The sequence below is a fragment of the Microtus pennsylvanicus genome, chromosome 3, assembly GCF_037038515.1.
Source record: "Microtus pennsylvanicus isolate mMicPen1 chromosome 3, mMicPen1.hap1, whole genome shotgun sequence".
Classification (NCBI taxonomy): domain Eukaryota; kingdom Metazoa; phylum Chordata; class Mammalia; order Rodentia; family Cricetidae; genus Microtus; species Microtus pennsylvanicus.
The window spans coordinates 118,447,182-118,469,929 of NC_134581.1; the positions used below are offsets into that span (position 1 = coordinate 118,447,182).

The window sequence follows — 22,748 nt, forward strand, 5'->3', positions numbered from 1 at the left end:
TTATAGGTGTAAGCCACCATGGCTGTGGCTCTTTCCTTGAAAATGGCAAAACACACGCACCAAAGAATACACCCAGATGATACCAAACTTACTTAACGACATGCCAGAATGCCAGAGTACCAGACTGTTCATTGCGTTTTGGGTTGGAAAAAACACTCCTTAAGAGCGGTATTGTTTGTCTGATTGCATACGCATAATCGTTCATCCAATAACACATCCAGTTGTCTTTCCAACCACTTCTCATTGCAAACTGATGTTGCAAGAGAAACACTACATTTATAAATCAACACGTTCATGTGTCATCTTCAGTATCTGTTTTCCCCTTTCTCCTTTCCTGAGCTGTTCTGAGTTTACCTGTGAAGAATGTATCTGCCAACTCAAGTGTGAAGCCACAAGCTCCACAGCTAATTGAGCCTGGGCAGTGATCAGGGCTCACCCTGGACAAATGACTTTAGCCACAAGTCAAACCAAGTGCAATCAATGATTGAATCAATAGCCGACCTATGTACATATCTGCTTACTACCGTACATTTCTGTGCCTGTGTTCCATGTAAAGTCACCACTCACATTCTTATTATATGGATGAAGAATTTTTCATTATGATTATTTTAAATACATTCTGGAGGTTTTTTTAATTAATACCAGATGAGTTAAAGAACACGTCTTTCCTAGAAATGTCACCAGTAAAATGCATCCAATTTTTCCTCTAATGTGGGCCATAAAACTTATTTGATTAGCAGGACTATAGCGGCCAAAGCCTTTGTATGCAGGCACTCAAGCATAATTTAATCATTTATTTAAGCATGAAAAAAAAGTATTTGAAAGCCCTGTTAGGTAAAATATCCCCTGATTAGTTTAAACTTACATTTGAAGGTGTATTAAAGGTGAAAACATTACAGACTGCTCAGTATGCAGCGAAATCACGTTAACCGCCTCACGGGAGTCGCCAGTCAGTTAAAAACTATAGTGTTGGAGAATGTCAGGGAGAGTACCTCATTTTTCATAAACATAGTTTACAAGCTTGTTTAAAGATAAATTTTGTTTTGTGCAATGCCTCTTTATAGTAGCAGGACTTTCACCTATGGAAACCTCTTTTCCTAGCCAAACGCGATGAGTCCTTAATTGCTAACACCATTTATCTGCCGAGGGAAGGCAGAGCAAATGGAAGTGCAGCTAGGCAGGGGACTGTCAGAATAGAAAATTGGTTTTTTTATTTTTATTTTATTTATTTTTTTTGTTTTGTTTTTAAATAACCCACTCGCATTAACAAAAGGCTGCAGTGACTTCCAAATTATAGGTTGTTATTTTTAGTGGAAGTAGCTCAATATTCATATTGGAGCAGATGCGGCCGTTCAACAAAACGGCTCTTCAAATCCTGCACAAATAGAAAACAGGGAAACTGATCGCATTTTCTCTTATCACTTCCCTTTCTGAACTGACACTTTTAGCCTTCTGGAAATTCACACATGGCTTTCATCTCCACAGTACCTGCTGATCAAATGGAAACCTAACATTTTCATGGAAATGGCCTAAAAGACACTTCTGTTCTAAAACATTGCAAAGGGCCTGGTTCCCTGCGTGAGGGCAGCAGTCACTGTGTGCTGTGTATAAGTCGTGGTCACCCGGCTTTTTAAAAGCTATGCTCAGACTCTGTGGCTTCATCCCATATCTACTTTTGATGTGGTTCAAATTTCTTGGACTCAGTGTCTACCTAATGCTTAATTTGATTGTGTATTATATGCATGGTGTGTAAAATGCCAAGTGTGTAAATGCCAGATGACATAAGAAGGCAACAAATTATATTTTGTCAACATCTGCTTGGAATCCATATATATATTCGTATCACTGTCTATGCACACGCCTGAGCCTGAGGGAGTCACATCCCAGCCGTTTCCTGTTTCACCCACCAAAAGAAACTGCGGGAGAAGTCAGAGTCAGGCCCTGTGTCTGGAGAAACTGTAAACTGTGCTTTTCTAAGATGCAGACTTAGCTGTGAACCCTGGACTGGAACACAATGGCTATCATCCAATCACAAGCCGGTCACTACTGTAATTATTTCCAGGGAGGGTAAATGGGACTCTTGTAAAATACTCAAGATTGCTGACTAGCTTGCTTCCCCAGATGTTCAAATAAACATACTTTTCTACATCATATTCAATTCTTGGGAAATGACTGATATTCCCAAGACATGTTATCTGACAGTTCCTTAACCAAAAATGCTCTGCTCCTTCTGAGGGAGGGCAGGTTAGCCTTCCCCCTTCTGGCTGGCTGATAAGGAAAGCTGAAGGCAGAGAGGACCTGCAGTAATCTGTGTGCCACTCTGACCAGTTGGTCTGTGCATTTCCATGTTTTGCCCTGCTCACTGAGGCAACAGTAAACCTGAAATGTCAATATGTTCAGTCAATGGAAGTAAAATAATGGGACTTATTGTCTTCCCCGATCGATCTGCCACTGTCAACAAGGAAACATGCCTCTCTGGCTTTAAACAAATTTTAATTAGGCTTTTAGTTACTAGCTCATATCTAGGTACTTATGAAAACACCTATCTCAACTGTGTGTAGGAGGCAAAAGCAATCATTTTGCCTACTTTTATTCATTTTTAAAAACCTTCTAAAGTTTATATGATTTTTTTTTAAAAAATGTAATTCATGAGTCAAGTGACAATTTGCTTCTTTTTTTCCCCGACACTGATTTCAAGCAAAAGATGTCATGGTTCAAATACAAAATATAATCTCTCGTTTACACCTAGAGTGATGCTCAACCTTGGAGCCAGAGCTGCACCACAATCTACCATCCTCCTCCTTCCATATTAAAAGTGGTCTCCAAAGGCTTTTCACACCCCTTCCAGGACCAAAGCATCAATTCATCACCTGCTCAAAACAAGCCACTCGAAACCAAATACAGATGAACCACCCCAAAGCCCCTGCCCTTCCCTCACTACATCGACCCTAAGGAGAAAAGGTGAGAAGGCACCTTCAAAATAAGGCAGGTGCAGAAGTCTGGAAAAGCAAGCATATAGGGAATAAAACATTGCAAGTCGTTCAAATCGCACCTAAGTTCCCTGGTCCTTCCTCCTTTTACCAAGAGAGACCCTGTCACCTCAAAATCAAAATAAAATAGAGCTAATCAAGTTGGTAAGAGTTCTTCCTCTCTCTTCTACATCTGAGGGTTCCATCGTCCGATCAACAAATAATCTATTGTTCCCCCTTTATCGAGGCTCTTTAAACCTATTCAGGCTGGCAACACTAAACCCAATTAAAGATAAGGCCCTCCGTAATCTCACCTCCGTGAGTCCCCCGTCTTGATAGCTGAGGTGATGGGAGATAGCGTGGAGGCTAGGGCCGCTGCCTCCTCCTCACCACCGCACAACAAAAGGCAGATCCTCTCCCTCTCTCTCTGTAATCTTTAAATGTAAATTCCCTCTGGCAGCTAAGAGGAGAGCCCGATAACAGGTTACATCTTCACTTCCCTGGCTCTTATCTGCTCCAGATCGTTGGGGGGCCGCCCCCACGCCGCGCCCCGCCCCGCCGCCCCCAGCCCGGCCGCGGAGATTACCTTCCGGCGGCGAGCGCGCGAGGCGGCCGGCCGCGCGGCCCCCACACCGCCGCTTTGTATTCATTAAACACACATCGGAGCTTATCAGAAGTAAAGGGCTGGTCGGGATGGCACATTGTGTGTGAGTGAGTGTGTGCGCGCGGGAGGGAGAGGAGAGGAGCCAACGTGCATCAGGGTGATTACAATATCAGCAGGGCCCAGATGGAGGCAGGAAAATAAACAGAGGGTGCGTGCGAGACGGAGGGGAGCGGGAGGAAAAGTGGGAGAGAGAGTGGGGGGGGGGGAGGGAAGAGATGCTGGCAGGAGGGGAGACAGGGAAGGGATTCAGGGGCGGGGACCGGCCTGGGATGGGGTCGGAGCGTGAGGACAGCTACCCAGAGAGGCTGGGAGGTGGTGGCAATCAGAGCTGCCGGGTAACCTGCGCCCCCGAATCAGCCCCACCTCCCAAATATTTGGATTTGCCAGCCCTGTGGCTCCACTAACATTAGAGGTCTGTCAAGGTCAACGGGATCAAGAGCTCTCTGGGTAGTTTTGACTGGGACACCTTGACCACCTCACTTCTATCCAAAGACACTTAATTTGCAAAACAAATCTGCTGTGCCCACACAACAGTTTTGCAGTCAGCCAGGAGGAGGTCCTGTGGCAGCTTCCTCTGTTGACCCTCAGATACTAAAACCCAGCCCCCACCCACCCCCACACACAGAGATACAGGGAGATACAAAAAGAGTCTCCCCACCACCACCATCCCCCCCCCATACACACGCACCTCCCCTTTAAAGCTTTGAATGTGTCCAGGATGAAGATTCAGGGCAGCCAGCATCCTTGTGATAAGGAGGATCACTTGTGATTGGTGGCTACAGGTGACTCAGACACCTGCTCCACCTCCAGAAGTCCTGTTGGGGTAGGAGCTTCCTTCTGTGTACCTCTGAGAGTCTGGGAGGTGGGAATTTGAAATTGAGGCAATCAATCTTGGCTTGAGCTGCCTTACAGCTCTTTACCCACCCAGAGCCTGAGAATCAATCAGAACAAGCAGGGGCTGGTACTCTGTCAGCCGACCAGAGTTCATCCTCCTTGGCCCCAGCAGGGTCAGGAGGGGGAGACACCTGAGTAGTCCCTAGGGAGCCCCTTTTCACTTTTAAATGCACCCATCAGACAATCTGAACGCCTGATCAGATCCTTAATGGAAGGCGGACAACACAGCAAAGGAGGTCTTCTCATTGGGGGAGGGGGAGTGCTGGGCTGTGGTGTGTTTCTAGGCACTGAAGCTTGGTTAAGCCTTTCCTGCACTATGGAGAGTGAGATCAATAAACCACACACTGGCATGGCCCCCACTGCAGCCACAACTGCTGGGCAACTTGGGGCCATCAAATAGCCAGTACCAGGGGAGTCAGTAGAAGGCGACATCACGCGGCTAAGAGCTTGAGACAGAAGAGGCAGAGACAGACTTTAGCAGGGGCTTTGTTTCATCAAGATCACCTAGCCTAGAACAACAAAACTGGTCTTCTGTGAAATGGACGCCCTCCACACATACACACGCTCATGCCCCCAGCCCAAGGAAAGAATCAAGGGAAATTCGATAGGTAACACCAAGAAAGCTGAGCAGCATAGTGGGGGGAGGGGATGTGTGAAAATCTCGTCATAGAATGAATGCCAGATAAAAGGGGTGCTGCTACAATCCCCCAGTAATCCAATAATGCGGAAAGCCTCTCAGTATCACTGCACAAGAACCAGGTACTATTTCTCCATAAATCTTCAGAAAGGGACCAGGTTCAGGAGTTAGGGAAGGGTGGTGGGGCAGGAAGTAAACCACTTGGCAGTGAGCTCTGCACGGGTGGAAATCTGTCATCCCTGCATGTTTTCAAGTGAATAATAGATCTCCAGAATATCCCTTTAGCTCTTGTAAAAGGTGTCCTTTCACCTCTTCTCTCCCGGTGATAGAAAGCTGCATTTCCAGAAGCCAGTGGCAGCCCCTGTAGTTAGATCAGTCTGGGCACAAGCAGTGTATAAACACCTTAAAATCCAAGGCAACTCAGGGAAGGGGGGCGGGGATACAACATACAGATGTTCACTGATTTCCCGGTTACATTCTCTGTTACAATGTGCTAACCAAGATGCACTTGGTGCATACACACAGAAATGTCATAATGAAACCCCTTATCCTGTGCAATTAATACATACATACAAATGAAAAAAGCTCTGATACCATAACCTTTAACCTCAGAACAGACATGGATTTCTCTAAACGGTATTCCAGAGACTAGGCACAAGGAAAACACCAGAGTAGCTAATGCATTGATGTTCTTGTTTTGTGAAAGTACAGTGTTACTCTTCTGTGTGCTGACTTCGGGCTCCACTGTGCTTCCAAAGCTTTCAATTAAACAGAGAGAGAGAGAGGGAGAGAGAGAGAGAGAGAGAGAGAGAGAGAGAGAGAGAGAGAGAGAGAGAGAGAGAGAGAAACATACACACACACAAGCTCAGTGTGGTGACCTCCCCCCTCCCCTGTAATCTCAACACTCAGCACATTAATGCAGGAGCATCACTGTGAGTTCCAGGCCAGCCTGAGCTCTAGAATAAATACTAGGCCAGCCTGGGCTACAGAATGAGATCTTGTCTCAAGAAAATCAAAATTAAAAACCAAAGCAATAGAGTAATCAAGAATTATTATCATGGGCTGAGTAACCACCAGAAAGTGGTACCTATAATTACAGACAACTTAGCAACCAAGCTGGATCAAAATTTTAATTTCAATGAGTCCTTTTCTTAATAATAGGTTACCTTCTTGTAAAAGCAAGGAGTCCATCTGCCCCAGGCAGATAAGTTTTGAAACATTAATTCAGATAAAAATCTAGCATTTTCTTTCTTTCTTTGAGTATGTGAAGTCTAGTGTGCTATAATGTGAGAATTCCAACATATGACCATTATGGCATAATATCTCATTGCTCAGCTTGTCATTATTTCATTTGTAATTCTTATGTTAATTATGTTCATAATTGCTATAAACAGATGTGGGAGGCATTCGTGTGACCTTCCACTGAAGGATGCATTCCTCAGTCATTTCGCTTTAATTTCTCATGGATGTGAAGCTGAAAATGCAGAAAAGGGGGAAAAAAGCTTTCTAATTTTTTTTAAAAAAAATTCTTTCCATGCATAAGTTAACCCAAGACCTCCCTTCATCTGCAATTCAGAATATGGAACCATGGCTGGCGTCTGAGCTCCTGTCCTGCACATTTCCAGGCTGCTGAGCCCACTGCTGCTCACTAACTTGTAACTATGGATGCCAAACAAAGGCTACCACCCATGTCCGAGTTGCTGTCTTTATTTTTTTTTAATATCAAAGGTTAATGCAGCAGAATTGTGCTCCAGAACCAAGTGCCTGGCAGCTACAGGGCGATTTATTTCCTCATAACTCAGCCATCCTCCTCTTTACATAAGACACATTTACAGTAAATCAGGATGGATTTCATTAGCTGAAAACCTCCTTGAATTTCATTTCTTTTTGGCCTTAATCTATAATTAGTGGGGACAGACAGGTGCAAACCCTTCTCTTCTACAGATGGCTACTGGAAATGGTGCAGGGTGCTTCCTTCTGTTTAGACAGCGCAGAGATAACCCGCTCTGTCTTATCGCTTACAATTACCTCCATTAAACTGAACTAATGTTTGCTTTAATAAAATGTTCACTGTTCTTTAAACATTATTTAGGAACTCTTATATTAATGGCTGTAGAAAGGTGAACTCAGAAGGTGTCTCTGTAGGTCGTAATAGTAGCTTACTCTGGATAAAATCTCCCCTTTGATGGCCAATAGTCCCAGCTTCACAAAGGTTTCTGTAGTTGGTTTAACATGTGTCTGTTGGTTTATACAAAGGGGGTCAAATACAATTCTGAAGAGGTCATATAGGTAACAACTACAATTTAACAAGCAAAATGAGTGGAAACAGCACCTCCCCACACACATAGTTTAGAAGTTTGAAATGTTTGTCTATGGTCTTGGGGACTTTGAACTGGTTCTGAAGTCCATAACTATTAAAATGCTGTACTGCTGTCAACCGGTACTCCTGTTAGCCTAACTGCGTGCATGCACTCAACTTTTAGCAGATTGTTCTCAAAGCCTTCTTCCAAAGCACATTTAAAAATTTTAACTGAATCTAAATGACTTTTGTAAGCTCATGGCTTAAATGACCCCACCTCATAAAAAAATAACTTTACAAATCAAAAACTCAGTTTGTCCTGCTTTTGCTATCAATAACGACCAAAGATCACCAAATGATTAATAAGGTATCCATATAATAAATAACCTTTAGACGGCCAAACATCAACAAATAAATAGCCTTTTGCACTTACATAACTTACAGTAATAGACTCCAGCAAAATGCAACTGACTTGGGTTTTTTCACATGCAAATTGTGCAGGTGCCAATTTTTCAGACTGCTTTGCTATGGAGGGCTATGTTGCCTGCATAAAACCTCAATGAAGAAGGCTTTGCATTCAGGGCCTGTCAGCTGATGTTCATATCAAAGAAGTGAGAAACAGGATTTGACAGTGAAGAATGTCCTAAACTGACAACCACTGACCAGCATTCTTAATGGAAGCATTGCTTTCTCGTGATCCCCTTTCAATGTTTAAAAAAAAAAAAAAGAAAGAAAGAAAAGGGTGTGGGGGATAAGCCTCTATTTTACAATAAAATAAATTATAACGGCACCTGACATTTGTGAGGGTCTTTACAATTTTTAGAGTTTACCCCAAAATATTTAGGCTAACACCTCGATGGGAAATCTCACTGCTGAGGCTAACATCAAGGGCAATGCTTAAGAAGGATTGGGTAAGTGTTACAAAGGTGTAGTCCAGAGCTCAGAGGTTGCTGTCCTGCTCTTTCCAGGAACTTGTCACTTAATAGTGCAGCTTCCACTGTGCTGAAGGCAGAATCCTTCTTATTAGGAAGGTCCTTTCAGAGACCATTTTAAAAACCGAGTCTTTATTAGCAGGTCCTGGTGGTGAAACAGACCTAGTCAACAAAGAAAAATATCATCTCAGAGGCTTCTGGTCTGCTTGCAGTTGTCCAAATAATGGAGGGAAAAAAAAATCCAGGTGCTCTCACTGCTGTTTTTATCAGATGAGAACCAGACACCGGCAAAATCGCAGGCTGAAATTCTCCCACACAATTCCTAGTTTTTCAAATAAAGGGGATGCCATCTACACAGTTTGTAATTAATGGTTAAACAAATGTATTTAATACGAAGTTCATGAAGTTCTTCTCTAAGCGTGGGCTTAGCTAAAACCCCGTCAATTTCCATGTACCCAGAATGATTCCTTGGCGATTTTGCTGGGATTCTGTCTTCTAAAGAATCAATTAATAAAACATCACATGCAAAATGCAGTATAATAAGGGAACAGTGTGGCTTTCTGAATACCTATTCTGGCTGGAAAATTAAATAAACATAAACAACGTGGATCAAACTGAGATTCTAGTTAACAGCATATGAGACTCTTGCAGCTCTTTAAAAAAACAATAGGAAAAAGAAAATGAAACCACGTAGCCCATCTCTCTCTCTTCGTTGACAGCCACCACAGTGCTAAAACTAGACAGCACTTTAAGAATTAATATGGGAGAAATAAGTAGCAGTGGGAATAAACACCAAAAAACTGACATAAACACAAAAACCGAGGCTCTGGAGGCTTAAGAAACAATAGTGTGTGCTGACCCTTTCTAAGGAACTGGTGAGCAGGGAAGCTGGACACTTGCGTGGTCAAGGCAGAGTGCTACCATAAGCTAAAAGGAGGCCCCTAACGTTAACAAACCGTTCATCAAGGAGAAGCTGCTCGATTTGTATTCTGGGGAGTGTGGATTCCCTGGGCATAGACCCAGATCTATGGAAAGGAGGGGAATGATAATAAGAGACACTGAGTGCACTAAAAAACGGTACAGATGTGGAAGAGGAGACTGGGGGGGGGGGGGCGGAATCCTGTAAAACACATTTTAGTTCTCACAGAAGGTATAAAGAATGCTTTGGTCAGCAACCCGACCTTTATCGGGAGATAAATCAATTTGCAGCAGCTGTGGACAGCCATTTATATACAGGCCCTGGGCAGATTAATTAAGGGAAGAGAAGTTAAAAATTCAAGAGGGCTCAGAGTTACATTAAGGACATGAAGTTGGTCTGGAGTGGCCTCTCCAGCTCCCCTGGTCTTCACTCCTTGGCTTTGGGGCTCTTCCCAGAGAATACTAGATAATTCCTTTCAACCTTCATTCTGTGCATTTTCCCAGGAAGCACCAGTCACGCTGGGGCACGCTGGGATTTGTGGTGCCCAGTTCTGAAGGAAAGCCAAATTCAAACGATTTCTGCTCTCCTCTTTGCAAGGGGCTAGGAAGGCAGAGCGCTCCAGGGCTCTGGCCAAATCCTCCGAGCTCTAACAGCCTAGGGGGAAGAGGGGGAGGGAATGCGGCTATTTTTAGTAACAGTCCTGGTTCACATCCTACTGCCCGGAATCAAAACACTCAAAACTTTTCCAAAGCTTACAAAGCTTGCAAAAAAACAAAGAAAGAAGAAAGAAAAAACAGTTTCAAAAGCCGGGCTTAAATGCCTTATGCCGACCTAACCGTATTTGCTTAAATCACCCCAGGCAGGCTAAGGTTCACCCGGGGAGCGGGTGTAAACATGCCAACCAACCTGGACCTTCTAGATTCGCCTTGATGGTAAACGGCGGGTCCCAGGAATCCACTAGCCCCAGGAACTTTCCTTGAGGGATTTCTGCAAAACGTAATAAATTCTCCTGCTAAAGCTCGGGTCTGGATTCCGCCCGGCGGGAGCTACGGAGCACTACATTCTTCTCTGGGCTCTGAACAGGCAGGCGTAACCCTGTCGGGACTGCGAAGGAAACACCCGGAGGGCCAGGGTGACTGGGCCAGCGGTGCACTGAAGTACCGCAAAGGCAATGCTGCCCAGGTGTCCCCGGCTGCGAAGCTCAGGACTTGCCTTTGGCAAGAGGCTTGGCTCCGAGAAGCTGCCTGCACGTTCTTTTCGGGGGTTTCCCATCAAAGCACCCGCGGATACCCAAGGATAAGGAGAAAGTTGTCAGGCGGGGGAACACAGAGCCGGGATGCAGCTAAGAGGATCCCTACCCAAGTGGCAGTCCGGTACCAAGTCAGGATTCTTCGTCTTGCTCCTAGAACTAAGGTGCCCAGCATGAGAACCAGCCTTTCGTTTCCAGTTTTAAAAACCCACGGTGAGGGTGTGGAGCCACCTGCCAAACACACCGTGGGCACCTAGTCCAGTTGTTTAGTCGAAGGAGACATGCTCATCTTTCTAATCTCTTCATGAAAAAAAATTAAATAAAATAAAAAGAGAATGAAGGAATGTTTAAAATTCCTAATGTTTAAAAAAAAAGGACAGAAAGAAAAAGAAATAAAAAGAGGGAAAATTCTGTCTTGGTTTGTCCGCGAAGTTCAGTGTCATCGCAGACTCCAGAAACCGCGATGCTCTTCTTTGCCCTGCTACGCAGTCCTACTATAGCTGAGCGTCAAGTTCAGCCCAGAGCCAGCTTCTCGGTCGAATTAATCCAAACGAAGCTGACGGTCATCGCAATGGTAATTAACAGTCCCAGCCCGAGGCCGGTCCCCGCCACCCGCTCGCCCGCTCGTCCGCCCGCCGACCCAGCCCGCCCGCCGGAGGCACTTACACTGCACAGGGCCTGAGAGTCCCACCATCCGCCGCGGGCTCCCAGCTGCAAATAAAAGTTCCAGCGGTCGGGGGCGGCCCGCGGGGCCAGAGGACCAGGGCGCGGCGTGGCTCCCCTTGCGAGGCCAGAGTGTCCGCGGCCACTCGCCCACGCGCGCTCCCCCGGAGGCCGCCTGCTCTTTGCCGAGCACCCGCGGCCGCGTCGCACAGCGAGCAGCGGGGCGACGAGCCCGGGGTGGCGGACGCCAGCCAGACGCAGCCTGCGACGCGGAGCCCGGCGCGCGCCGAGCTCAGCTCCCCTCCTCCCGCCTCGCTCCCTCCCTCCGCTCTCCTGCTCGCTCGCTCGCTCGCTCCTCTGTTGTTGCTGCTGTGGCAGACAAATGTGATGTGGGGCGCAGGGGATTGCCGCTGTCACAGGCGGCGTCTGCGTCCTCTTCGCCCGCCCTCGCTCGCTCTCGAGGAAGGCGACTGCATTTATCTGCAGGGCGTCCGGGCGTCCGCCGGGGAGCAGGAGCGCCTCGCGCAGCGCACAGCGCCCACAGCGCCCGCACCAGGCCGGCTGCGGCGCGCACCCGCACCCGGGGGCGCCGTGGCCGCTCGGGAGGGAGGCGGCGGCGCAGCCGCGACCAGGTGCGGGGGGCTGGGGGGGGGGTGACTGGGAGGGGTGGAGGTGGGAGACATCTGTGTCGTGAGGGGGTCACGGAGGTCAAGTATATGTTAACAATGGGCAGACCCGGCTCGCAGGGGTGCGCTGGCGGGCCGGAGGCCTGACTCCTGGCCTCGCCCTCTCTGGTCCAGGCTGGACGTGGGACTGGCTCCCTGAGGATGCTTTCCCTGGCTGGGGATGTGTTGGTGGCCCCAGTGCCCTGCAGTAACCCAAGACGACCACTTTCCCTGGCCATCTGGAGCGCTCCTAGCTGCCCTGTCTGTGTCTCATCACTGGCTGCAGAGACAGCTCAGCTAGAAATCAAGCCACTCTCAGATCTCTCTAATCCCCTTCTGTTAGCTGATTTCCAGACCGACTATTTGCTTTCGCATTAGATAATAGCCTTAGAGAAAACAATTATCATTTCTTTTCCCCCTTTGTTTTTCTACTTCTCCTGTAGTATACCATTAAGAGGGACCTCTTTTTCTCCCTCGTTTTTTATTGGATGTGTTCCCCTCCCCCAGATATTAATATCAATACTTTAGAGAGAGGGATAGAGTCCCTAAGGAAAACGTAGGGTGAAAGAATTCCAGATATTTCCAGAATAAATAAATAATATCTCTGTGAAGAGTGCTGACAATTTGTACAGAAAAAAAAATGGGCTTGAATGGTAATGAAAATATTAATATGTAGGTCAAATATGATCAGATAATGGCTTGCAATGATAAGTAAAATGAAATCTTTTAAAATTATTATGGAACGGTGCCATGACTGCAAATGTTATTGTATTTAGTGGAACGGTTTGAAACCCTACACTGAACCGTGTTTTCTCCAACTGGCCTAAATCAATGTAAAACGTCCACTGTGCATGCTTTAAAGATCTCATCTTTGCAAAAGAGGGGAAAAGGCATGCAAGCCAGAGTCAGCCTGATGTCATAAGAACTGATGAGACATTCGTGGTTTTATTTTCTAAAGTGGTGTTTCAAACATTTAACAGTGGCTGAAAGCCTCCTCCCCTCCCTAACACATACACCCTTTTAAGCCCAGCTGGGCCTCCAGAGCGGGTCTTTGCAGACTCTACTCATTTTTAGCAATTCATTTCCCGAAAACAATCATTGTTCATTCTGCCCTCTCCTTGGGACATTTGTCTAATGAATTATAATGAATTAATGAATTACAACATTGGTTTAGTATTTGATGCTATTTTGCTCTTCATCTAAGTCTCCCATTTTCTCCAGGCATGTAGTCTGTAATAATTTCTACATTAGGGTTTTTTCCCCTACCACACTTTCAGATCTTGAAGTATTAATAACCTTAAAATGTAAAATTTTGTGTACGTGTTAGTTTGATTCATTTACGTGGGAAATTATGTCAATGCTTACCATGTATTCTTAAGGGAATCAGAAACATGTTGAGACTCTGTTGCCCTAATGCTTGCATTCTCTTCTGTCCTCGAAGATGAAAATGAGTTATTTGGATTCTAGAATTTTATACTCATTGTTATTTAAAATTAAGAGAGTAGAGTGTGTCTCAGGAATGATTCTTGTAGAATAACGTAAGTTCTTAAGTTGCATTTTTAAACTTAAAATAAATTGCATTAATTTCACATAAATTTATAAAAATGTCTCGGGGGTAGGGGTAAAACATACAAATCATGGCCTTTCTTCTTCCTTCTCTACACTGTGCCTGTGTAAATTGGAAATTATCCTGGAAACTCTGAACATGCAAATCAAAGGAAAGCCACTTGCGGGGAGTCAGACCAATTTCTCATACACAAAGGATGCTCTATAGGTTTCCTCCGACCTTGCAGGGCCTTCCTTTTGCTAGTCATATTTTAAAAAATAGGTTATTTTCTATTCTTCTCTTTAGAAAAATTCCTTTGCTTGAGTTGGATTTCTATTGGAGTATATCATTAAATCTAAGGTTTAAAAAATCAATTTTACTAGCAGAAGCTAAAGAACATACATACCTGAGTTGAAGGGAGAAGAATGACTCTGGGCATTCCTGAAACCCACATGCCACCCCCTGGAAAGACCTGAATTCTATTAAATATAAAGATATTATTCTTTAGAGCTATCCTTGAATTACTTCCTAATTTTGCGATCTGTAGCAAAGAGTAACTATAGGTAACTCGAGCACGGTATTGAACATAGGAAAATAAGGCATATTAGGTGTGTGGGAGGGGAGCAGCTGCTGGGTGCCTGAAGGGTGGTGGGAGAGAGAGGCACCTGAAACAGTAAGTCTACAATATATTCGCTTACTTTAGCCCCTGCCCAGGGTGCACTGTCATGTAGTATCTAAAGCACAGTGAAAGATTCCTTCATTTATTGATACATTCTTTCTGGCCAATCTAAGGAGACACACACAGAGAGAAGAAGACCTCCTATCAGAACAAGCAGGAGGAATCAGGCTTCTGTACATTCAACACTTGTTTGCTAAGCAAGAATAGAACAACAATAAAAATTTAAGAAGAGGGAATAACTCAGAGAGACAAGGCCTTTCATAACAAAGCCACTAGATTAACAAACCAACCATACAATAATATGCTGAACTGAAAAAAAAATCTCTGCTGACAAATTTCTCCTCGCATTGAAGATTTGCTTCTTACATCATTAAATTTTCATTGTTGTAAAGCTACTGAGTTCTTTCCACTTGCATGTTTATTCTTTCGGAAATGCAGCCCAAGAATGCCTTTTGTTTCCCCTTAAACCATCCCTTAAATGAAAAAAAAAAAGGCTTTCTATACAGATTTCTGAGGAGTGCTTATTACCTTCTTTAGAGGCTCACGACTCACCTCTCACGAGAAGGAATTCCTATCCAGAATATTAACAAGCATTTAATTAGCACTTTTAAAATTCCTTCTTACAGATCTTAGAGCTCAAATGACGTCCAAGCTGTGATTTGTCTATTCCTCGAGAAAGTCCTCCTGTTTGCCTGGGCTGAGGAAAATCCACAATTACCACATTAGTTGCTTCTAACAAAAAATATTTATTGTTGCATTTGTGAAAAGTAGAATATGATAAACATGAAGAATGGCAGGCCCTAATTAAGTTTTCATAAGTCTACACTCACCCACTGCTAGCACTTGCCCCTGATTCTGCTGGAGAAATTCATACAATTTGCTTTTGGGGCTCTCTATGGACAAATTTTATTCCAAATCTCTGTGATTGTGTTATATAAGTTGTTCGATGCTTTATTTTAGATATGGTGGAAAGTAGAACAAAATCAAAGATGGATTATTTTATCCCTAAGCAGTTCAGCCACATAAACTTAGTGCAGGGCACACTGTTGAGTAACAATACATTAGAAGTTTGAAGACTTCTAACGCAAGCAATATTTTAAGTTGAAAATGTAGAAGGCAAACAAACAAGCAAAAAAGTTGCTGCCCATTATCCCCTCAAATAAAATAACTGTTTTAGCCTGCTTTAGCTGCAAGTCTATAGACAATGAATTTGATTATTATGACCCTATATGTTAATTTAGGCATGTGAGTTTCTCTATAACACTTTAAAATTAGGTCATATTTAAAATGGCAAAGTTGCAAAATTCCAATAACGTTTTTAATTTGCAAAGTGGACAGAGAGCGTAACTTCGACTAACTTTACAGATTAACTTACGTTGGTGCTTCTTTAAAAGCAAGTTGCTGCTGGGCATGGAGCTGCCTGCCTTTTGCCTGAGCACATGGGAGGCGGGTCCTGGCAGAGCAGGCAGGGATAGCCTGCTCTACGTACTGAGTTCCAGGACAGCCAGAATGGCATAGCAAGACCCTGACTCTAAAACAAAACAAAGTTTTGCCATTTAGACATGGAAATGTTTTATATCACCTCCTGCAATGCTACATTTATTGAACAAAATGAAGCACACACATGTACACAAACACGCAATCACACAAAACCTATCCTCAACATACACATATATGCATTATATATATTCATATATATATATATATATATATATATATATATATATATATATATATATATATAGAGAGAGAGAGAGAGAGAGAGAGAGTGCCATGTGTAATGTACTAATCAGCCTCTACGACTTTTAGGAGCCGAGTCACATAAAACAGTGATAGTCAATGAAGAGCCTTATACATGTCTCTCACTCAAACTGATGGTTTCTCGCCCCCATTTTGGAAAGCTGATCTTGGAAATAGTCTAAGCCAAAATAAAATTGTAGAACCTCCCCACTGAAGTTCCGTATTCTTCACTGACTCTGCCCCAGGAAGTTACTCATCTTTTGTCATGTATTTAAACTGATGGTTACACTGTCCATGCGCTCCTTAGCTGTGCATCATGGTGCTTTAGTTACGCAAACACAAAGGTCTTTGTTTTGTTTATTGCACAGTACTTGGCACATAGTAGGTGCTCACTAAATATTTTTTGAATGATGAATGAAACATTAAAATGTTTCTGATCAGATGAATTCTTTTACATGTGGCGAACACTACCCATGTCACTCCCTTTAGACTCAATAGAAAGCTGAGGGTTTTGACACTACTGAGCTTTTAAATGAAGAAAATGTGGAGAGAAAGGTCATGTGTAGTTTTTATGTCAGTGTTTCCTGACACATGATGGATTTGAGTATATACATATACACATATAATACATACCATATATTGTATACATATATAATATAAAATATATAATCATATTTATACATATATGTATATACTATGTACACATCTATATATTCACACACATATACTAATTGCATCAACTAAGCCTAAAATTCTTTTAGATAGTTTAACAAGATATTTTAAACTTTCCTCCTAAAAATTCAGCCATGCTCTGCAATAAGCTAGAAATGTTTTAAATATATGATACATTTCCACTTCAACCCAGCTAGATCTCGGGGGAGGCGACTCTTTCCCTCTCCTCTTCTAGGGCAACAGGGACACACACGTAGTGCAAACATCTCTGTCCGGCAGAGATCGACAAACTGGTTAATCTGTCTACAGTGACTCTCCTTTCATTTAATTATTATAGTGCTGAGGCTAGAAAGATGGCCCAGCGGTTTAAACCCTGCAGCTTCGTCAGAGGACGGTGGTCCGATCTGCTCCCAGAACCCACATCAGGGGGCTCACAAACGCCTTTACCTTCGGCTCTGAGGGATTTAACACCTCCTGACCGCCACGTCAACTGCCGTGTACACATGAATAAAATAATAAAATGAATCTTATAAAACAATTACTATATCATCAATAACTGGATGAATTTATATATGTACTTAAGAATCAGTTGTATTTGGAAACTAATGTTTCATTATCATCAAGGCAGAGTACTGGGTCTGTATAGGTTTTATCCTTTAATGGATGCACGGGCAACAATGTTTCAGCCAGCTTCTTACTACTAATGTTCTGGAACAATCTATGGGCAGTGCAGAACATGGCGTCTCCTCCTAAGACTGCTCCCATGTGGTGCATCCTGGGAAAAAACACTGGTCAGCAGGCTCCCAGATTGCACTAAGAAAAGAAGGTGCTTTTGGCCAACGGATCTGTAGCAAAATCAGTCCCGGCGTTCATCATGTTCAGGGCGAAGTTGCTTTACACAGTTCTCACCTTTCCAAACGTCTTCTCCAATGGGACTAACACCTAACTGAAGACTGGCCAACTGCAGCAGAGCGCGCACACTCTGGCAGCTGGGCCTTCCTTCCTGAGTATCTCTCCCAGATCACGTCTGGCGTCTGTTACACAGTCCTGGGTCATTGTGCCCTTCAGTTAAGCACCAATAAAATCACAGATCGGTCATACCGTCCATTCAGTAAACCCTACAAACCCTTCAATTTGACCTACATTCTGTGAGTAGAAACAAATTCCATGAAATATAAATTTTTGACTCATCATAATTTCTGGAGGAAAAGGGTCAATTGAAATATGCCTTCCTTATTCAGTTCTTCAGAATGTGTTGGAACCATAGGCCTGAGCTGTCACATCTAGCTCAAATTTTTGTTTATGAGGAAATGTTCCTACATTATATTTTCACACAACAGCTATACGGCACACTGTTTTGTAAGGTTTATATACACCAAGGAAAGCAGAATTTTGGGAAATCACTTTTAGTTGTGTGTAAGTGGTGTATATCTGCATGTGGGTTTGGGCTCAAGAGTGTAGGTGCCTACGGTAGGTGCCAGAGATGGAGTTGAAGATGGTGAGCCACCAGGGTGCCGGGAGCATAGCTCGTCCTCCGGAAGTGCAGCAAATGCTCTTAACTGTGGAGCCACCTCCAGATGGTTCAGACAGAAAGCAAGTGTGTTATTTAGGAACAATGTCTCGGACATTCTTCTCAATGAAAACTTAGAACCCAGGGATTATCCTCAAATTCAAACTGTGAGTTCAGAGGCTTAGTCTGTGGCCTGAGGTTCTGCATTTCCAGAATGAATTTAGAGAGTGCCAATGGCCTAAGTATCCGGAACCAAGCTCATGAGTCATGGGAGACATGGCAAAGACCCAGTTTTCCCTCCTTGATGTCTTCACAGTCTGCACAAAGGCCCACGACACCTTTGTGTTCATAAAATCTCCAGATTGCGGCACTGAACCCTGCAACTCTGACAAGAGAAAAGCATGTTCACACATGAGGATGTCTCTTAACCTTCCCATCCTCTGTCCCAGCAGATGAAATTGAGAACAGAGGCCCATTGTCAGACATGGTGTTCAACACTCACAAAGCTTTGTTATCTAAACAGTACTGGGGAGTTAAACGCAAGGAATGGGAACTCTTCTGAAGTTGAGCCCCATGAGAAATGGGGGCAGAATGGATAGGTGGTTGAGGTTCAACTTTAAGGAAACGGTGACCACTACCCCTGGACTAAGGCATTATTTGTCTACTGTGTGATTAGAGACACCTGCCCTCTGCAATGTGCCGTCAAGGAAAGGCCTTATATGTTGATGATTTCGAGGTCTGCAGTTTATGATAACTTGGTTATACAAGATCACCAGACACTCCAGTGCTTGAAGGGGTGCAATGAGAATAGGCAGGCAGAGTTGATGTTCCCTGTACTGGTAAGAGAGAGCTCAACCTTTGCTGGCCTCGGCTAGCCTACTTACAAGACCAGTCTACCTCCACCTATGAAGAGGTTCTCACAATTGTGCCCCACGACACTGGCTTTCCCATCTGACAGCTACAGTGACTTCAAAACCAATGACAACAGAAGAATAAATAGAAGTGGGACATTTATATTTTTTTCATGAATGCAATTTTGTAGGTATTTTCATTTCTAAGCATTCTGCTGGGTTCTCAGAGAGACAGGACTATTGAGAGGAAGGCTAGGTCATGTTCTTTCTTGTCGTTTGCACCTCCGTCTTTGGAACACAACGTAAGTTGATGTCATATGACAAGGGTTGTAACATATTCTCTTTCACTTACTCTCTTTCCATCTGTGATTGGTTATATATGTTTGTGCAACAAACCACTATTTTTTTTTCACCTTACTGCATGCCATAATGGTAAATAATTTCTCTTTGGTCTACCAAAATGCTGTTTATTTTATTTTAAAAAGAGTGCTGCATCCCGGGTCCTTAATCACCATTGCTGCTGCATTCTGTTGGGTCTATACTTTTCTACCTCTTGTTACCATTTCTAATACTGGAGGGAGATTTATATATATATTTTTCTGAACAATAGATTTTAATTAAGAAGATTTATTAAAGACAGTTTCCATTCCTCTGATCGCATTTCCAGCTCCAGAGACATCTGCATTTCAAAAATGCACCACATATTTTCATAAATATTCCATAATTCCCCCAGAGCTTTGTGGTATTCCAATTTCCCCCAACCTCCTAACATCCTTGCCTTCACTATGAGTTCCATCGACATGCACCCTTCAGAATTAGACGTTTCCTCACGCAGGTAGAAAAGAAGACTGCGCTAGAAAGATGATTCGAGGCACCCCTGTTCTTTGTGCATCAAGATTTCGAAAAAGAACAAAGACAAATTAAGCTCAGGAACAGACGCCTAACAAAAGATCTAGCTATCTTACAGGCACACTAAGGGCAGCGTGGTAAACAGCTGGGCAGGGTTTGCTTTGAAGTTTAAATCATTGTTATTTTAATAGAGTCGAAAATTCATTTAGATAGTGGTGCCTGATAGGTACCCAATTAGAGCCCCTTTTGTCTGTTAATGTAGTTTCAGAGTTTTAGTTTCGGAAACACCGTTTCGCCAGAGAAATCTTTGAAAATAGCAGCCTCCCCCCCCCCATTTCCTTTTCTTTTTCTTCCTTCCTTTATTTCTTTTTTTAAAAGATGGATTTCACGAGTGACAGACAGTTGTTGAGTGTAGCTTTTAGGCATTTTATATAAAAGTACAAGCCAATGTACTAACTTGCTCAAGGCTCAAAGAATAATGATAAACCCAAGTATCTCACCAGGTTTGCCTACTGTATGTATATGGAGTTCTCTATAATAAATTGCTTTAGACCCCCGGACCCTATCTCAGTAGGTCTTGGAGCATTGGATGACATTGTCGGCCAAAGTGTGGAGTGCCGCTTCTCACCAAACATCAGATTTGGGGTAACTAGCATAAAGCATCCCTTTGTAAAATGAGCGGAAGCATAATTTGAACCCTAGGGTCTGGGTTCGGGCACAAGGGTTAGCACAAGTCTGGGGCAGTCTCAGAGTCTCCCTAGCATTTCCCCTGCACCTTCCGAAGGAATCACAGAAGTCTCTGGATGCTGCTGAGGTAAACAGCAGTGAGAATCATCTTCCTCTTATCTTTAACACCTCAGGGTAAATTGAAAGGCAGAAAATCTTGAAGGGGCCTCTCTCCAAACTCAAGCAACTGAGGTCTGATTCTAAGACACTTTCCCTTGCAATCAAACCACCAAGAGTCACGAGCTGAAACCTCACTGCACGCTGTGGGGTCACAAATATTAAAACCTGGAGCCACAGAGGGAACTTGGAGGGGGGTTGTCAAGATACAGGAAAACGGTGCTCACGGTGTTTGCGGCCATCTGTGCTGCCTAGGTGACTTCACTGGATCTCACCCCCACCCCATGTCTTTTCTGGGGATGCCTAACTGTTGAAAGTTCCTCTTCAGGTAGGTTAGAAACACTGGTTGGATAGAAAATGACTGCCAGAGTGTTGGCCAAGACGACCTGTTACTGTTCATTTCCCTATGAGTGAAACAGGGTTTCCACCAAGGCGCTGCAGTGGACAGCTAGCTGCCTGAGAGCTTCTTCAAGGAAGCAGGAAAGATGATGTGACGGAATTCCTCAAAAATGTCACCATCCCTAGAAAAGATACTCTCTTTCCTCCGTTTTGGGAAGTTCACAATCTCCAAGGTTTGAGAAGTTGGTTTGTGACTTTATCCCTGACTTCCATACAGTAATACAGTTTTCCTTCACAGATCATTGGTGGTCAGGTCCGACCTCAGTCGGCTCCATTCTGGGAGCCAGTAAGGACCTAGTTTGACAGATTAGGGGCAGAGGCTGGTAGCAAAGTTACCTGTGGTATCTTAGTTCTGCCACACTTCAGAGACTTCAGCAGGATGGTCAGGAGTTTAAAGGCAGCCTGGCTACGCAGATCCTGTCACAAACTATGGCAAAGACGGCTGAATTGGAGGCGTTGGGTTTTTTTATCCATTTGTTTTTTGGTTTGATTTTTTGTTTGTTTGTTTGTTTGTTTGGGGGATTTTTGCTTGCTTTTGGCTTGTTTGTTTTGGTTTTCTTGTTTGTTTGAGTCAGGGTCTCATCTAGCCCTTGCTAGCTAGGTCCTTGCTTAATAATTCTGGCCAATCTCAAACTCCTGGTCCTTCTGTCTCAGCGCAGATTACAGGCACATGAGCCACCTCTTTTCTCTAAGTAATTGTTTATAGAAAAAGTCTGACCTTGAATTCATGATCCTCCAGCCTCAGCCTCTAGAATTTTCAGACTACAGACTTTCAGTAGCCTTCTTGACACTGGGTACACAAGGTGTCCCCTTTTAAAGGAAGAGGCCCCCTTAAGTGGAGTTTGGAAAATTATTCTTACTATCAAAAAGAGGGGAACAAAAGGTCGACTTTTCTCCCCAGAATTTTTTCAAGAGAAGCTAGCAGAACATACCAACAAATTTACGTATAGTTTCTACAGTAGCAGCCGCAGCCACCCCTTCACAGGGGAGATAGCTTTCCTCTCCTCCAGAGTTAAGGTTAAGGTTAGCTGTGCTCCAGCTCCGTGGGAGAGCAGCTACCCTTCAAAACCCTTTTCCTCCAGAGAAAGTCTTTCCTACTTCTGTAAATCACCTCCTTTGTCCTTTAAGCTGGACAAACACTTAAGGGTTTGGAGCTCATCTTTTGGCCCCAGGGCAGGTCATTAGTTTACAAAAGTCTTAGATTCCCGCAACTGATCTCACTTTCAAACACCGAGTGTGGAGGACTCTTGAGCGCTGTCGATCCTAAATGGCTCCCCTTCTCTAAAGAGAACCTCTTCCTATTTGTGCCCTTTCCCCACCATGGTAGTGCTGTTTCCCCTAAAGTAACGAGTGTGCTCATTTTCCTGGGCTTCCCTTCTGCATAAAGTGCTCTTCCCAAGAAAACAAAGGCTCAGGCAACGTTATGTTCGGAGATGTCACCTAGCATTTGGTCTCTTGAAACTGTATGTATTAGCGTTTAGAAATAGAACATATTTTTAAAGAAAGATTAATTTTCTAATTGCAGATTTCACACATAATCTGTTGATTGGCTGAGAACGCACTGACTATTATTAAGCTTGTTAGTGAAAGATGGATGCAGGGCTGGCCTACTCTTGCTTCGGTAGAAGGAGCTGTCGTTCAAACATATTCTTTCCAGCAGTATCCTTATTTTTTTCTTTTTCAGAGCAACTAAAACAACCCACAATTCAATTTCCTTTGGAGCCAGTAACTTAAGTTACGATGGCAATTGATTTACTTTAAAAATATA

General features: G+C 43.7%; 1 protein-coding gene across 3 annotated transcripts in view; it reads right to left on the bottom strand.

Annotated features, from left to right (window-relative positions):
- The window catches only part of Runx1t1 (RUNX1 partner transcriptional co-repressor 1), a 145,698-nt gene extending 134,276 nt beyond the window's left edge, over positions 1-11,422 (bottom strand). The window contains exon 1 of one of the 3 annotated variants that reach the window (XM_075966940.1): positions 11,230-11,422. In XM_075966940.1, coding sequence (XP_075823055.1) covers positions 11,230-11,257 — 28 coding nt within the window. In that variant the 5' untranslated portion in view covers positions 11,258-11,422. Of the gene's footprint in view, positions 1-3,555; positions 3,707-11,229 lie in introns of those variants that run through there. The other 2 variants (XM_075966936.1, XM_075966937.1) reach the window with 2 other exon arrangements.
- Between the last annotated feature and the right edge of the window lie 11,326 nt (positions 11,423-22,748).